The sequence below is a fragment of the Cucumis sativus genome, chromosome 2 (assembly GCF_000004075.3).
Source record: "Cucumis sativus cultivar 9930 chromosome 2, Cucumber_9930_V3, whole genome shotgun sequence".
Lineage (NCBI taxonomy): Eukaryota > Viridiplantae > Streptophyta > Magnoliopsida > Cucurbitales > Cucurbitaceae > Cucumis > Cucumis sativus.
The window spans coordinates 3,549,881-3,568,560 of NC_026656.2; the positions used below are offsets into that span (position 1 = coordinate 3,549,881).

The 18,680-nt window shown below is 33.4% G+C and overlaps 2 protein-coding genes across 3 annotated transcripts; both read right to left on the bottom strand.

Annotated features, from left to right (window-relative positions):
* Nucleotides 1-621: 621 nt before the first annotated feature.
* On the bottom strand, nt 622-4,798 carry LOC101203403 (homeobox protein knotted-1-like 1). The gene is made up of 5 exons (XM_004144701.3): nt 3,598-4,798; nt 3,389-3,499; nt 2,310-2,463; nt 1,437-1,690; nt 622-1,082 (listed from the first exon to the last, which is right to left on the bottom strand). Exons 1-5 carry the CDS (start codon nt 3,841-3,843, stop codon nt 882-884), a joined length of 966 nt encoding a protein of 321 aa, XP_004144749.1. The 5' UTR covers nt 3,844-4,798; the 3' UTR covers nt 622-881.
* A 4,327-nt stretch (nt 4,799-9,125) lies between these two features.
* LOC101202927 (protein SEMI-ROLLED LEAF 2) lies at nt 9,126-17,910 on the bottom strand. 2 transcript variants are annotated; one of them, XM_011650566.2, is made up of 21 exons: nt 17,728-17,910; nt 17,480-17,527; nt 16,650-16,787; nt 16,092-16,166; nt 15,856-15,971; nt 15,504-15,618; nt 14,879-15,007; nt 14,528-14,575; nt 13,900-14,090; nt 13,614-13,810; nt 13,219-13,502; nt 12,997-13,143; nt 12,032-12,436; nt 11,799-11,948; nt 11,475-11,553; nt 11,259-11,383; nt 10,906-11,097; nt 10,678-10,818; nt 10,347-10,481; nt 10,021-10,227; nt 9,126-9,828 (listed from the first exon to the last, which is right to left on the bottom strand). In XM_011650566.2, the coding sequence occupies exons 3-21, from the start codon at nt 16,782-16,784 to the stop codon at nt 9,712-9,714; spliced, it is 2,988 nt and encodes a 995-aa protein (XP_011648868.1). In that variant the 5' UTR covers nt 16,785-16,787; nt 17,480-17,527; nt 17,728-17,910; the 3' UTR covers nt 9,126-9,711. The 2 variants fall into 2 exon arrangements, with proteins under 2 accessions (XP_011648868.1, XP_004144747.1); XM_004144699.3 differs by lacking the exon at nt 17,728-17,910 and having other exon boundaries at nt 17,480-17,666.
* Nucleotides 17,911-18,680: the final 770 nt, after the last annotated feature.

Consider the following 18,680-nt stretch of genomic DNA (forward strand, 5'->3'; position numbering starts at 1 on the left):
TATACAGTAAGATGTAGATAACTAAAAATGAAATCGTTATCAAACGAAACATTTATCTTAATTGTAAAATTAGTTTACTTTTCATACTCTATAACTAACGAGTCATGTTTCCTGATATTTCAGGAAATATTATTCACATGTTACACTATTAGATAGGTACGTTTTAAATTTGAAACTAAATAGATTAAGCCTTCCGAGTTTACACATAATGCATTATAGACTAAATAGATGTCCGTTTCATAAAATTTATAACTTAACCTCTCATAAATTATATATTGTTTTTCTCAAGATCAAAAGTGTGTTAATGGTAATTTCAAAGAAACGTTTATTTTCTAGAATATTACAATATCACAGATAAAGATGTATAATATAGATGATCTTAGAAGAGTATTATTTCAAAGTTTTGATCATCATCCATGAGAAACATCCAAAAGAATTTGTACTCAGATGTCCTAAACTTCATACTTTATTTCAAATCTCTCTCAACTTTCAACAATTCCCTACAAAAACATTACCATTAGTATGCATACAATAACGACGAGGGGTAAGAAAATTCAAACATCTCACTTCTAAAGTGAAAAATCATGAACTTAAACTTTTCAGCACTAACACAAATAATAATTTTCAGAAAAAGTACTTTTTACGTTTGAAAAATTGATAGTACCTCGTTATACAAATATTCCTCAAATTTGATGATAATCTTTTGTCATTGCACATGAACAAAAGTAATATCTATATACTCATGTGTTTCTGTCTAACTTAAAAAGCGATTCCAAGTCTAACCAAAGAAGGGGGGAAAAAAGGAAGAAGAGAAAATGTACACAAAGAAACTCAAAAGCAGCTAAAATTTGTGAAACTAGACAAGAACCTAAATCAATATGTCAAATTACATGGCTTCCAGTTTCTCCATTGTCATAAAAATTTGATCCTTTCATGCATTCCCCGGCCCCGACTCCGTCCATGAGCACAAATCGCATGTCTTCGGGTGGCTTCCAATGTCGCTTTCTCTGGTTTATGAACCAGTTATTAATTTGCTTTTGGTCTAGACCAGTAGTAACAGATAGTTTTGATTTTTCCTCTTCCTGTCAAACCAATAACAAAACCGAACAATTGTAAATATAACAATTAGTCCTAAAATATTTGTAAAAGATAGCATAATATATAAGAGAATTTGTAAATATAGCAAACTTCAGAGTAAACTTTAAGAGTCTATAGTTTATAGAACCATATCGCTAATTGAATACTATCAACGATATGATTTGCTATAATTGCATTTCTTCACAAAATAGTCACTAGATACACGTAATTGTTAGTTCTCAAAGTATTAACCGTTGTAATTATCTATAAAAGAAAACAAATAGAAGAAGTTATCAAGTTGGTTTTATTTTCCTTTTTGATTATGCAATGTTTTTGAATTGAGAAGAGAGGAAATTTACTGTAGGATAAGGCCATTTGTAATGAGTATTCCACCAGTCAAGTAAAGCCATTCTTGCATCTTTTGGTAGCTTTTCTTTCTTTCTTTTCTTCAAGAATTCCTTTTTCAAACTGCTGAGATAGCCACTGTATTTCTTCAGCAGCATTTCTTTGAGGTCTTGGTTTGTTTTTCGTATGCAGAACGGCTCGTGATTCCTCGGCATTTCCACCTCCTCGTAGCTGCTTGGTTCTTCCTCTGGAGTCCCGGATACTTCATCTACAAACATGTAGATCAGAAGAGAGAGAGAGAGGAACAGGAGGAGAATGAAGAATATAGAGGTAAGTTGGGAACAGTTATATCACATTCATAGACAACTTTTGGCATCAAAATGTTTATAAATGACTGTCAAAGCTTAAGGAACCAAGTTGCAAACAACTTTCTGCTATGGCTTTGCTTCAACTTCCAGATGTTCTTGATATCTACTCAAAAAACGATATCGAACGCTCCTTCGAATCATTGTATTGATATATTGAATTCTTACAAACTATTCTTTTCCTTAGGCCTATTGCATTGCCATTCTGTTTTCCTTTATTGAAAATAAACCTACAAGCACTACTCTCATCTACCTTTTTCGTAATGCCTTTCAAAAACGTTTTTCAATGAAAAGACAATCGGATTCTGAGAATAAAGAAAGTAGTTTTAAGAACTTGGATTTTTGTTTGTAAATTTGGTTTATAATTCAAATACATTTTGAATGAAGGTAAAAAAAACTTAACAAAAAGATTTGATGTATAGTAACAAGCATAACTTTCAAAAACAGAAACCGAAAATGAAATCGTTATCAGATGGGGCACTGATTGCAAAGTAGAAATAAATAAATGGAAGAAGAAAGTACCATTCATGGCGGAGCGAGAATCCGACATCATGGTAAACGATCCTTTACACAAATTGCTTAGCTCCAATTCAATGTTGGTCAAGAACATAGTTGCTTCATCAAATGGTTTGGATAGCTCATTCTTATATTGATGAAGAACCTCACAATATGATTCCTTCAGAAGAAAACAAACAAGGAGAAAGTCAGAAAGAACTCAATTTTCAATCAAAGAAAAACAGAAAACAAGAATATATTATTTCCATGCTTCAAACTTCAAACAAGTTCAGTTTTCCATACATAAATTAATCAGAAGAACCATAATGGAAATGAACACGAAAACTGCAACAATATATCACTGACAAAGACAATTGAGAGTGCAATGATTCGAATCTCTTGCGGTTTTCACCACCATTAGTCTTTGTCAACTAAGATTCTCCATATTGAACTAAGGTCTAGCTGTTGACAGTTTTTAACCGTCATTACTCCTGTAAGAATTTATAACTACCCTAATGAAAACTGCAACATTAGATCATTAACACAGACAATTGATAGTGCAATGATTCGAATTGGTTTCACCATCGTTAGTCTCTGCCAATTGACCTATCCCATATCAAACTAGGATCGAGCCGTAGGCAGTTTGTAACTGTTGTTAGTTCAATGATCTCAATTCCTTGACAGTTTTTACCCCCATTAGTCTTTGTCAAATTAAGATGTCCCGTATTAATCTAAGGTTAAGCCGTTGATGGTTTCTTGTACATTATCATAAGCACCTTAATGAAAACAGCAACATTAGAACATTAACAAAAACAAATGATAGTGCAATGATTCAAATCCCTTAACAGTTTCCGCCATCACTAGTCTTTGTCAACTAAGCTTTTTGGTATCGATCTAAACTCGAGCAGTTGACGGTTTTTAACTGTCGTTAGTCTTGTAAGTGGAAAAGCAACATTAATCTAGTAGTTTAGAAACTAAAATAAAACATAGTTCCCAACTTGCAGATCTAAAGTACAAGTTGTTTTTTGATTTTCTTGTCAAGAATGTTTCTAAAGACCCAGAAAATTACAACAGGAAATTAAAGCAAACAAACAAACAAAAAGTACCATGAAGTTGTCTAGTTGAGGATCAGCTCCCAACTCAATAGAGGATCTAGAAGGGTGATTTTCACGACCAATTTCTTCAAGAAGAGAAGCCACTTGTGGTGGAGCTCCAACCTTAAAAAACACATCAACATTAAAGAACGTAACAACCTCAAACGCACCTAAACACATGATTCATAAAGAGATGGGTAAAAACAAGAAAATTTACAAACTTTTTGGCATTCAATGTAAGCAGAAACAAGTTTGGGATAAAGGGGATGGTTGACAATTTGAGTTTTGATCATGTCAGACATGTTCAAACCAGTTGTAACCTCAGCCTCAAGCTGAAGCATATCATCATCCACCATTAAAGCTTCATGAATCTCTCCACAGCTTGTACTTGCAATGGCTTCACTTCCAACAACACCATTAGAATATGAGGTTATAACAGGGTTGTTAAGCCTGTAAAACTCTTCCATTTCCTCAAAATTCCTAAGCTTGAAAGGTTGAATTTTTCTCTATCTTAAACTTTAAAAAACCCCTAGAGAGAAACTGGAATCATGACTGTTAAGTGAGAGGAAAGTTTAGGTTATAAAAAGGGGAAAAAAAAAAGAAAAAAAGAAAAAGAAGATACTGATATAATAATGATGATACTAAGAAATATTGTTATCAGCCAGCTAAATTTAAGGGGGGGATTCCATTTTTGTCATAATTCTCATTCTGAACTTAACATGGAGTGTTTGTAGGCTTCTTTTTGTTGAATATTTAACAAACCCTTTTGCTGAAAATATATATTATATATATTATATATGTATATCATGCCATCTTCATTCATCGTATAACATGGTATGTAAACTGATGATGTGTTTAATACTGGATGGTAAAAGTATGACCGTAGTAAGAGTATAAAATTTTTCAACTTTTCTTTGTTATAATTTAATAATTGGAACTCAGTTTGTATTAGAGATTTTTATACAAAATACATGTGAAGTGACTCAAGGTTAAAAACTTTCTGCTTACAACGTAGAGAATATTATTGTCTTATCGTTTATTTTAAATCTCATTTTGATGTTACAAAGTAGTATGCTATGATTTCGCAAGATTTCCTCATCAAGGCTCCACTATAATATCGCAGTGTGAGGCACCTACAACTCCAATCAGCAAGTTGTGGTTTAAAAAAAAGAAAAGTCTCGATTGAAATGAACACCACACTAAGACTTCGACTATTTCACAATGGAAGAGTCGTCCATGTTGCAAGAAGAAATCTTGTACAGTAGAATGCTTTAGTTAAAAGCCACAATTTGGTCATTTGTATAAAAACCTCTATTGGTATATACTAATACTAACTTTTAAAACAGACGAGTTTGTATAAGAATTATATTTTGGATACAAGAGAAAAGTGATAAGAAGAAAAAAAGAGTTTTTGAGAAGTGTGGATGAAAGAACAGTTGATAGAAGGATTTGACAAGGCTAAGCTCTAGCCTGTATTAGTAGAGGTCTTATAGCTATGTCTTCTCCAACTCTGAAATGACATTCCTCCACTTTTCATGATCTCATTGGCTGACTCACTGCTTACTATCTTTCATTTCTTTCTACTTTAATTTACTGTTGCATTTCTCTCTCTTTTTCTCTATTTTTATTCTTACCATTAACAAGAAAAATAATCCTTTCGAGTCATAGCAAAAGATTAAAACACAAAGATGCCTTTGAGTTCTTTGTTCACACTCATCTAGCTGAGTTGCTGCTTGTTGATTTGTCTCTTAGTTTTTTGGTTTGGCACATTCATATATATGAGAGATGAGATGAGATGAGAACAAACTTCATGTTCAATGTAAAGAACTTTATTGCAATGTAATAATGAAAAACCAAACTTCTTTATAAAGTTAGTTCTTGTTGCATGAAAATGGGATATGTTCTGTCTTTAAAGTTATGCAGAAACTGTTTGCTAAAGAAAACATACTTCTATGTCTTTACAACAAACATTGTGTTAATATGTATATGCACTTAAAAAGAATCATAACTTACTTGTTGGTGTCTTCTAGGAAAAGTCATATCACAGATGCGTATATCGTTTTTCATCAATTAGAAGTGGAGAAGATTGATCTTCAGTAAAAAGATGTAAAACCCTTTTGGGTAGAAAATTGAAAAATAAAAAGATGAGGAACTTAAGCTTGAGTAGCCAATATATCTTTCCAAAAATATACCAAACTTGAGCTATCATGAGTTAGCCTAGTGATCAATGAGAACTGTAGATTAGTCTCATGATCATGTATCTGCATAATATCCCAAGGGTGTGTTTGGCAGTGTTCAATAACTTAATTCTACCAACTTTATCAATGTTCACTATCAAAGTTTGCACATTTATCAAAGAACTTAAGCTTCTCTCTTTCTCGCTTTCTCTCTAATATTTTCTAGCTCTAAACTTCAAAACTCGACCCACGACACTCCAAACATACCTTGAGAGTTTTCTTAACATCTAAATGGTACAAAGTCAAGCGAATTGTTTCACTTAGTCAAGGAAGTTGCCTTCGACAGTCACACATGAAAAAACCATATTATAGCAAAAGGAAAAAAGAAAAGCTAACAGAAAGTTTCTTTAGAGATGAATAATGGTTGAGTTAGTTAAAAGTATATTTTGAGTCACTCATCATAAACATTATGCAAAGATATGAAAACTATATATTATTAGAATAACAATCAATGAAGTTGAATAAAGTTAATTAATGGACCAAATCTTTGACTCAAAACAAAAATGGTTTAGCTTTGCAATGAACAGATGAGGTTTGTTGATTCCCCTTTTTTCACAACAGTTAGATTTGCTGTTTTTTTTTTTTTTTTCTAAATAAGAATGAGTCAAAAGTTAGAACTGATTGCTACTTTCTTTTTTCTTTTTTCCTTTTTTTTTGTTTGGGGAATAAAAAGTTCTCATTATCTCAAATTAATTTACTAAAAAATCATACTGTTTGAGATTCCAATCAGGTGTTGATTATTTTTTTGTTGTCTGCTAGCTACCACTAACATATAGAAGCTGCCTTTTGGTTTAGCACATCATGTTTTGCCAACACAACCACAATATAATAACTTTTTTTTGGTATCTATAGAAATTTAAGTTCTCATAATTCTGTTTTGGGAAAAAAATTCATATCAGTTGGATTTTCTGAAAGATTACTTGCACATTTAGAGGAAGATTTGAAGTATATATAAGTCAAAGAGTTTTTCATTCCTCCCACCACAATTCCCTGTTTGAATAAATGAGTTGATACATCACTTCATGAAAATACTAATAACTAAATAATAGAAAAAGAAATGACTTTTCGAATGGTCACTAGTGACTCTATAAATTAGGTACTTTTCTATTTGGTTAAAGAAAACATCTTTTTCATAATCCTTTGTCTTCTTAAAACCTTGACGTTCGGTAGATCAACAAAGTTTCGTTCGTTTGATCTTCTAGACGAGGTGCTACTCTTAGAAGAAAGATAAATTTATCTCATCTCAAAACTCAAGCACTAAGGTGAGTGAATTTGTACAACATGATTTTGTTGGGCTCAGATCTATAGTATGTGTTTACTATGATGATATTATTGATAACACTGTCTATGATGATGGATTGCGATAGACTATGTTTATTGGTATATCCCACCGTTTGTATTACAATCACAAATAGATTGTGATAGTTTGCTATATTTGTAAATATTTTCAGAAGTTTTGTCGTTCAAAATAATTTCTCTATTATATCATTGTTAGGAGAACATAGAATTTAGTTCATATGGTTTGATAAAATTCTCATAAACAACATATACGATAGGGTTTTATCAAATAATAATTTCTAACTTTTAGAATTAGATTCTAACTTTCTCTAAACTACATAGACCAAATTTGTAATTTACTCTTATTTTCATACTCTAAACTTCAAAAGTAATCTCTCAAAACATCGAACGAATAATTGTATCAATTATAACCTAACCTCTTCTCATATGTTTATTAAGATTCATTTTAAAACCATGTGAATGCATAATTGTGTATAGTATAGACTTAATACGTTAGAGAGGAATTTAATGATTCAATCAATTGGTAAGAGATAAAAAGTAAAATTTTGTTATATTTGTAAATAATTGTTGTTTTTTATATATATAAATTTTAAGAACATGTTTAGTTGATGAAAATGAGAATAAAAGAAGATAATAATGGAAAAGTTATGGAATGAGAATACAACTTTGAAAGTTGTTTTCACTAATTATAAAATGTTTTGAAATCAAAACCAAAATGATTAGAAGTATGGTTAAAATATTATATGTCCTCATAAAGAATCAAATTCAAATAAATCTTGCTCCAACACATTTTAGTTTATTTCCAAATGTTTGTTTCGATCTTCAACCTTTCGTTTGAAAACCATTTTTTAAAAATTAAGTCTATAAACATTCAGTTCATTTCTAATTTTATTGTTTTGTTATCTAGTTTGTACACTAGAATTGTCAAAAATAGCAAATTTGACAAAAATATTTACAACATTTAGCCAAATTTTCAAATTCTATCAATAATAAACATTGATAGTCGCTTATATGCTTCTATTAGTAGCATTGATGGCCAGTGATAAAAGTTTATCAATTTTTATCATTAATAGAATCTAAAATTTTACTATAACTTGTAAATATTTTAATTTATTTTCCTATTTTTAAAAATGCCCCATAAAATAATACATTTTTGTCCTTGCTATGCTACTTTTCTGTCTTAAAAATATGTTCCTTTGTGTGTTCATCTTTAATTATTTTACTTTAAAATCATTTTCTTATAACATACTATTACACATACTAAAAGATACATATTAATTTATTAATGTTCAATAACTAATATAAACCATTTAAAAAGTTTGGAGATTAAAATAAGAAGAAAAGAAAGATTTAGAGACTAAAATAGACGTTCATTAGTCAAAATAGATAAATTTAAAAGTTCATAGTCCAATAAAAAGATCATTAAGCTTATCTAAATGAATAAGAAAAATTTGCATTCCTCACTCTACCTAAAGGGCTCTAAGAGAAAAAGGAAAAAAAGTCTTAATCTGGGTATAGATCTAAGGAATGAACTCTTGATAAAGTTAGCAAATTGTAAGAGTAAAAATAAAAGGCTAAAACTCTTTTGAGTTTATTCTTTACAATGTAAAGTAAAAGATTTGAACCATCAACTTTTTAGATGATGGATTCGTTCTTTTAATCTTTGTATATACACACTTTGTGTTGTTAGTTTATAGAGTCGTGATAATTTCAAAGTTGAATAGATAGTTCATTTGTTACGTTCAAAAAGAAGGAAGCTTTCTTTTTTTCTTTTTTTTTTTCTTTTTCTTTTGTTTTTAGTGAAGAAAAGGGTTTTACCTCTAAAGCACCCACGAACTCACAAATTATATCTCAATATAATCTTGAATGATTAAGACTTGTGATAATGAAAAATGAACACATTGACCAACATAAGCCATCTCAAACTACATTAGGAAATACAACCAACCAAAAATGGTTAAAAAGGTAGGAGATTTTCAGCTTTGGAAAGCAAATTCAAACTTCATTCTCTTTCCCACCAAGCATACCTAAACTACATAAAGGTTCATACTTGTTTAACCCAATTATAGATCCAACTTGTACAAAGTGTTGGTATTTATCATTTCATGGCATATCAAATATTGAATGAAATAAGTATATACCACTGTAACTAGAAATTTTTTCAAATAGTGGGTCGAAGAAATGACCTGACCACATAATTTCCTCAAAAAGCATTTACGGAGAACCGACCTATTGACATGTGCATTGTATCGAAAAACCATCATAAACAAAAGAACACCCATCTATTCAAGGGTCTATCAACAAGCCAATAGAGAGTGACAAAACATAACATAAAGCCAAAGCTAGAAAGAGGATAGACTATGACTAGAAGAAGCCACAAAAGAGGGGTTAAGAATCATTCATCAGCATGAGTACTAAAAGTTAGCCTCTACCTACGGATCTTAGAGGAATAGTACACAATTACCACCTGATCTATACCAGACACTGCTATCCTTTGAGTGATTCCAAGCCTAATGTCTCTTGTTTTGCAGTTGTGTGTGCGGTCTCCATCAGATGTTGCTATCAAAAGAATGGAAAGATTCTTCTTCTCTGACCCCTTTTGATAAGAAAGGAAAACAGTGAATGGTACAATGCAGGTAAGCTATCAACAATTCTAAAGTTAAGGAGGTTAATCCTAACTACTTAACGTATTAAAGGTTTAACTAATGATCCTAAGAGAATTAACAGTGGTTATCTACTAATCCTAATAACCGATGTCTTCTATGCAAGTCGACGACGTGGTTTATATGTACTTTCAAGTTAACAACCAGCTGCCTTGAGGAAGTTGTCAAAGGGACTAGCAGGAGGAAGCCTCATTCCCATCCATCGGTCTGCTTGCAATCCGACTCCTTGAAGTTGCCTTCCATCTGCCATTATCTGGGTGGAAGAAGTGACTCAATTAGTTTATTAACATGACTTCCATTTTATGTTGTCGTCCAAAGGAATATTGATAATTGAAAAAGACTATAGCATGTACTGTTTCAGAGATGGATTCGATCAAAAACTTCAAACGATCTTGAGTTATCATCTTTGGATCAATGATAAATCATAGTAAGTAATGAAGCGAACCTTTTCAACTGCAGAGTGGCCACTCACAGGAAAGGGAGGACAATATCCATCAGCTGCTCTGGTATGTTGATTCTCATGTGCCAACCAATTGGAGAGTTTCTTTCTAGTGCCAGTACCAAGGGCTTCACACTGGCTCGCCATGGCATTGTATGGGAGAGGCGATGTAGAAACCGATGTTCCGACCACTTGACCAGCTACCTCAAGTGCCTGAAAATGCAACGTCCATGAGTTCGAAGTAGCATATGTTGGGGATGAAGAGCTCAGAATATTTTGAGTTCTTATTCAAGAAGTATGCACTGCATATACATAGGGAGGGCGAAAGGTACCGATTCAAGAAGCTGACCAATGCCCATTATGTGAGATATCGAAGGTGAAGGAGGTACTCTAGGAATGAACCGTGCAATATCGGCAACAGAGGCTTCACTCGTCACTTCATCCTCAACCAGAAAATTTGAAAGATCCTGCAGAGCAAGAACATCTGATTTCACATTTGCTGAATATATTTAGTAGAAAGGAGAGTTTAGGAGCTTAAACAGAAGGTTTCAGCATTGAAAGATCATTTTTAAAGTGACACTATGTGCCAGAAAGCAATAAGCTTTAGTCAAGTCGTCTAGAAAATTTGAACAACACATAAGACTTATAGAAGAATAGTCGTACCCCATCAAATGATAATGATTCCTTGGAATGGGTAACAGATTGATTTTTGCGGAAATCAAGCATCGATCGTGGGCCATATAGAAATGGATCATCTGGTGTAAATGCCTCAAATATCAGCTTAGCTAGTTCACTTTTGTCCAGCTAAACCAACAGAAAAGAACTTTTAAGAGACAGGTCGCAAATCAAACGAAAATCTAAACATGTTTCAACCAATAACATTTTACTTACCTCAGTTATTACAGATAAGTTTTGGGCTAAAATATCCATAATGACATTGTCTGCTTCATATACTTTGTTCCGCAGGTCAGAGAGAAAAGACTGAGCCAGCTCGTTATCAGTAACAGATCCATATTCTCTGAGGTCTGCCTGAGGCTTTAAATAAATGTGAAGATCTTCACCAATTACAAGATATGGATCCGCCTAAACATGTAAATATGTAGTGATTAAGATATCAATAAGCTGATGTGCATGACAAAAAGAACATAATGTAGCTGTTTGAAGACTTCGTTTTTCTTTGTAAACTGATAAAAAGAATATCTTTGAAGTTATTTTCCATAGAATAGAAGACAGGATGAACTAACATCACAAGCCACTAATGACTTCACAAGATGATTCAAATGAGGTATGTGATAAAGCTTCGCAGCAAACAGCAGCATGCCCATAGATAAAATAAACACCGACCTCTGCAACGATGGGCTTAAGGTACCTATCAATCAATAAGAGAATTATCACTAACGCAGTTGTCGCTCATAAGTCATTGTCGCGGTTAAAAAACTAATTTAGATTTTTCAAATCACCATGGTTGGGCTCCAGGGATACGTTTCTCAGAGACAGTGGAAGCTGGAAGAAACGGACTGTCAGATTGTCCTGCTGACTCTGTAACAAGTCAGACCAAGTAATTTCAGAGTTAAATGCATTCATAATAAAGAAGGGTATAGAAATCAAAATGAAAGAAGGAAAATCCTCGTGAAAAGTCATTGAGAAATCAAAAAAACATCATTCAAAGAGTGACCCTTTTAATCTTATCATATCAGGAACAAAAGTACCATGATGTTTAGGAAAGAAAACTATGGATAATCGTGTTTAGACTTTAAAATCATCTAATTGAATCTAGGTTTCACCTTTAGGCGAGCCGATATTAGTGTCAAGACAAAAGAATTGGCAATGGCTTCAATATTTGAGGGCAAATTATCTGGAAGATTAGCTTGTATCCAGAATGCAGACAACAATTGTGATAATTGATCCTCGCTAAATTTCATGATACGCAACTCCTGAAATACGATATCAAATGCTCAGTTCAATAAATAACTAGGGGAAATGAATAACTAATTTCTCATATTACAAATTGGCTTACTTCTTCAGTGGAACTCGAGAATTTAGCTTTTCTGTCAATGATTGACTGAATCTTGTGAAAAGTAGGATAATTTCTGTGGTACCGTTTCTGCTTCCAGTCTTCTTCTAAAGATTTTAGATTATCATGAATATGTACAGTTTTTTCTTCTTTCGAGCCATCCTTTTCTCTTCGAAGTTTATCCAGTAAAGCAGTAATAGAAGCTGATGTCGACGTAGATGCTGCATTGGAATGCAATGCAGTTGGCTTGTAAGGTGAACTAGATTGCATGATAGAAGTTCCGTGTTCATGGGAACTAGAACTGGGAAAGACAAGAACAGAGAACATTTGATGAGCTCCAATGCGGGTTTCAATATCGGGATGCAACATTGCTTTCAGGATTTGAACAAGAAGAGCTTCTGGGAATGCCTATACAATACAGGTACAATAATAGTGAGTGAGCAAGTAAATACTGCATTGGGTGAGAAAACTGATAAATTAAAAAGTTCAACCTCAAATGGATCTGATTGTAAACAAAGGTTAAATAAATAAAAATCAAACCACGGAATTTAGCTGACTACGCAAAATCAAAGCCATATTAAAGCCTTTCGACAAATGAGTTACTTATAAGAGAAATGTTTCTTAAGTTTCTAGCAGAAACTAATAGAAGTGCACAAGTGGCTTCTAGCCCATATATCCCTTGATTTGACAACATGGTTGTTCCCATCCCATCAACATTTTTCTAAAAAGGAAACACAAGACGAATCTCATCTAGTTCAATATCGAACACTTCCTACCCTGTTCAAAATATAGCTTCATACTTAAACAAGATAATCCACGACTACATCAAAAGTTTCCTGTTGAAAAACACCCTAACGGTAATAGTAACCTCATGTATTAACACTCCTGCAAGATAGTTATAATATAATCAAGAAGAGATTCTTAAGCATGAAAAAACTAACAGCAGTCCACTGTTAACACTTGCGTACCTGTTGTGAATCTGAAGAAATTGGTGCCAAGGAAATCATATGAGCAAGCACCATCAAGGATCCAATGGTGGCTCTTGCAACAACTCCAGAAGTCAAATTCTCAAGAAATATAGCCATCAAATCGTACAAAGGACGTGCATCACCAATCTAGCAAAACCAAATTAAGTTCAATCGACCATCAAAATTAAATATGGAACAATGTTATAAATACTTCAACCATACCCCTTTTGCAATTTCAAGTAAGCAGTCTTCAATAGAATTTTGAAGTGAAATATTCAAATCTAATTCCTGTTGCCCAACTGAATCAACCGTGACTTGAAGACTCTTCCTAAGATGCCTGCACAAGTCAGAGACAGATCCAATATCTGCCAGCACAGCTCCCGATCTAATTTGTCTGGCTAAATTTGAGGCAACTTGAATGACACATGATTTTAGCTGAGGATCATGTGAAATGTTTTTGTGGTCCAAATGACGTATTACAGAGGCCAAAACTAAATGCTGGTCACCTGAGGAACAAAATTGAAGTAAATATCTCCCCGTCTGCAATAGTTATTCTTGTGTCTCATTATAACAAGGGTAGAAGCCCCTAGTCTACTACAAAAGGGAGTGAAGAACACCTGAGCTCTCCATGAAGTATAATATATCAGACAAAACCATCAAAGCAAGCCCTTGCTGTGGAACCCAGTGCCTTCCAGAATCGAAGTAGACAAGCATTGGATCCAACACCCGTCGCATTGTTGTACTCTCCTTGGCCAAATCAACCATTCGCTGCAAGCATATCTGAGACCACACTCTTGGTGCCTCAACCTCTTCCCTGAAGAAAAAGCAAAAGACTTATAAGCTACAAACTTCTATAGATTATTTGGCCGGGACTTATAGAAAATATGACCCGAAGAACAATACCTAGTGAGTAAAGCAGGATCCTTCTTTTCTGGTCTTGGCCTGATGATTGTGCAGGAACCACTAGCATCACCACCCACTGTACCACATCTGCCTTCAGATCTGACCACTTCATTAAGCCAATTATGATGTGGCTCCGAACTGGAGTTACCATCAGGAGCAGGGTCATAGTTTTCAAGGCTCACACGAACCATCTGATATTTTGACAGCAGTTATGTAATGAAAATATATAGTGTCAAGCATGGATTGCTTTTTTATTACATGGTGGCCTTTTCAATTCTTTTAAATGAAATGGTATAATTCCAGACATTTGGCACAAGATATATCCAAATCAAGTGCATGTTAATTGAATTAATGAAGTAAGGACATGATGCAAGCTTCATAACAGAAAACACATTAGTTGTTATTATTAGTAACTTCTGATTAACTAGCAGACTTGTTAGCCGTTAGATTGTCTCTTCTCTTCTTCTTTGTGATAAGAGATGAGCTGTTAGCATGTAATGTGGTTAGCTTCTACTTAACAGTTTGTGTTATGTCAGCCTTAGTAGACAAAGAACTGTATTTAACTCACTGAAGGGCAAATAAAGAAGGCACAGCTTAATAATAGCTGTTAGGAGAAAGTGAAATTTACCTCATCGAAGTCAAGAAAAATGTGCGAATACTCAGTCATGAACCAGACCTGGCAAAAAAGAGGATGAGAGATTAGGTCCACATGAATTATATTGGGTTAACAATGCAATAAGCTACTAGAACTAAAGCACAAAATGCAGAAAAGTGAAGGTATCTTTTTTGAAAGTATACAATACAAAAATAATGATAACTTAATATATATGAAAAGGCATAGCATTAATGTATTATAAATAAGAACAATAAAGAACTAAGAAAAGATGGCATTTAAGGAATTTTTTTAAAGATAAAAGACTATTTTCTCAAATGTTGGATAGACCACAAAATAAAGCATTAAAGGGAAACAGTGTATAACCATGGCAGAAATGCATTGTAGACTTGATGCCCGCAAGCACTGCTTTTTATGGTCTTCCCCTCTCTCCAGTGCCAGCATACAAACTTTAGGTACCAAGTTCTCAACAGTGTGCATGTAAGTGCTATCTGCCTGTTCATCATAAATGGGTAAAAAAAAAGAACAATTAGAAAAAAAAAACCGAACTAATCAAAGAGAAAAGAACTAGAAGGGGGTATCAAAAACCCCCCAGCATGCGTACAAGGATGCTATAGTAACCAGAGGATAAATGTTCATTCAGAAGAAGAAAAGTAGGAAGCTAAATAAGACAATAAAATGGCCAAATACATGAAATCGTGTACAAAAAGAAAATTCTCATCCATTTTAACCTTGGATCTTGATCGTTTGCAGTTTTACAAAAAACAAAATGGGTATATTAGTACAATGAAATGTGGGGCAAAGAAAAAATACAAATCCCTGTTGCTTGATGAGTTAATACGTCGCCCAATTTGTTTTGCACAGATACAGAGATAAAAAGTATGCAACGGAAACAAGAACAACAGCATACATAAATGACAAAAAAACTAATTTCTGCCAAGTAAAATCAGTGTTCTTCCCTTTGATATAAGACCATGAGAACTAAAATCACCTGATTATGTATGAAGTTTGTCAAGGTTTGGCAGCCAAGTATTCGCAAATCATCGTGCTTAGCGTTGTCTAAAAGTTCAACAATGACTTTCAGTAGACTACCAGCAAAGTATGCCCTTCAAAAGTGGAAAGACAGACTCAGTGACTAATGGTTGTAAAGCTCAGTCACATCCAAAAGATTAAACTACGCTCTCAAATAGATATCAAGTCAAAGCAACTAGAACTTTATATGGTTTTGAAACAAAAACGAAAACCACGACTAAGAAACATGATAGAAGCAACATAAGCAGAAGAATCCACGAATCACATATGCAATTCAACGCCAAATCAGAAAATGAAAGGTTACCACTTACATCTGGTTCTTACAGAGGGAAAGCAACTTATTGTACGCATCTGCAATTATAGTAATGCATTTGACTTGCTCACTTCGAAGTTCTTTACAGCACCTGTCTTCAAGATATTTTACAATCTAGGGACGGGGGACCATAAAAGGAAAGATCAGTACCCCAGCAATGAAACACATGCTTCTGAACTAATCAACCCTTTTAGCTTCAAGGCTTATGAAACCATATAACAATAGCATTAATACCTTCGGAATGCGGAAAGGATTTTTTGCAGCATATTCACATAGCTTGATTATTTTTCTCTCACTTTGAGGGCCATCCTGCGAAGGATTTCACCACCAGAGCTCATTCAACGCAACTATTGATTCATACAACTAATAGTAACACCGAAGCATGCAGACTCGTTTCGTTCATTTAAAAGTTTTAACTTCTCCAAATTTAGAAATAAAAAATGAATTACAATGTGGTTTGTTTTCCATTTGATCACCAGAAAACTAGAAGAAAGGAAAATCAAGTCATCATCCGTTCCATTCCATTAACACAGTCAAAGTACAACACCAAACTTGAACAGATCAATAAACCATTCAAAATTTCACACATTAACGAAGGCAAACAAATCTGGTCCTGACAGCTAAATTACTGACAAAAAATTAAGGAACATCAAGTCATCCCTAATTCCATTATCACAGTCGAAGTACAACATAAAATTAAAACAAGCAGATCAACAAACGATCTAAAACTTCACACATCAATAATCCTACACTACTGATGATTAGGCATAAAAAGGACTAGCAAATGCTTACAAGCGATTTAGGAAATATGTCTGCAAGCAATTTCTTGTATCGCTTAACTGGCTGCCGGGATCTTGACCTCAAAGCAGGGCAGCAAATGCAGATGTTCCCGCATGCTGGGAAGATTTTTCTGGAGATGACACCCATTTACTGCAACAAAGGAAAACACCAGATATCTTGAGTCTTCTTTCCATCAAGATTTCCACTCCATGCTCATAAGAGCAGGAGAAAGAAGGGGTAAAATATTCTGAAATATCATCTGGAGCCCATTTAACAAGGAAACACAACCATTTCGAGAAGAGGAAAAAAAAAAATACTCGTGACTTGTCTTTTACTAGTTGAGGGAAAAATAATATCCATCTTGCAACGAAGGAGAAGAATGGCAAGTATGGAGGTCAGCATTCCAGAGAAGAAAAGGAGGTGATACTGATACGTATACATCAAAGCTAATCCAAAACAGTAAAAATGAAATGAGGAGCTAAAGAACAAACTTGAAATCAAGGAAAACTTTTATAGTTTAAGACAAAGTACAAAAGTGAACGAAGACCAAAGGAAACAAAAAAAAACCACCTAGAAGAAGCTAAAAATCTGCACTGTAAGACTACATAACAAGAAAAATCAAAGTTGAAGAACCATCCTAACAACACGCTGCAGCAGAACACCAAATCCTCACCACAAACAAAGCTATATCAGAAACTGAAAACAGTTTAAAAAACCAAAACCCATTTCACAGAAAAGCCCAAAACTAAATGAGAAAACACAAAATGGAAGAACTTCAAACAACCCCATTACACCCTTTTGAAAGATAAACACAAGAACAACATTGTGAAGAGCAAAAGTACCTGGCCAACACCAAGAACCCAGATCCAGGAAACGAAACTTCCTCTGTTCTGAGTAAATACAATGAAAAGAAGGATCAAACGGTAACAATAGGAATGGAAATCAAGTAGAATAGAGTAGAATGCGCATGAATTAAGCTAAAAAGGACATGAGAAATTTTTGAGAAGAGAGAAAGCACGTGAAAGTGTCAGCGTATTCACACTGAAGAAAGTGGATTGGTGGCTCAAATGTCAGAAATTGGAATACTAACCTCCTCCTTCTCTACTTTTTGGTGTTGGGCAAAGGCTAAGAGAGACACTGGGCGGATTCCCTTTTAGTAAAATCAGTCTCTTGGCTTAAAAAAAAAAACTGCTTTAATTTGAACTTCCTTTTACATGGTTCTCTATTCAATTCAACCCTTTTTGTTTCGTTCAAATTAAGATCACTCCGAAACGCTTTTTGCTGAGAGATGTTGATCCAAATGTTTATAACGGAAGTGCTTTTGTGGGTTATGGATGAAATGGAAACTGTAGTTCGATGGGATTGAAGAAGGGTATAGATCAAAATCTTTAATTGGTTTATTAAATGCATTTGAAGTTATCTTATGTTAATAATTTCAAGCTATCATTATTTCTAAAGTTTCAATATTAAAATTAGTAGAATAATTCATACTTATTCATGTGTGATATGCATTTGTTTCCATTTTTTATTGTTGTAAGTCAAGTATAATTGTTTTTTTTTTAATACTACCAAAGAAATTTTCAAAAAACTATTTTTCTTTTTTGAAATTAAGAATTAAAATTCTTTTAATAAAAAAGTAAAAATTTTATAGTTTATATTACAAGCAAACAATCATTGATTTCAAAAATAAAAACTACACTCTCGAATTTATTTCATGACCTCTTTCGTTACATATTTTTTCTTAGATTATTTTTCTTTTCTCGGTGAGTCGTTAAAACTTAAATGTATGTATTGTCAAATTTAATGGTTTGCGATTAAAATGTATAAGTGATAAAAAAAAATTACCATAAAGCATTGTAAAGTAATATATAATAAAAAGGTAAAGCAAAGGCATGAACGTTTGAGAAGAGACAAAAGACAAAGCTTCCCAATATTACAAACTCAACAACATCCCATCCTTTTCCAAGATGGCCCTTTCTTTTCATTTTCATGCCTAATCAATTTTTGCCAATCTACGAAATAAGAAAAAGTGAGTCTTCAAAG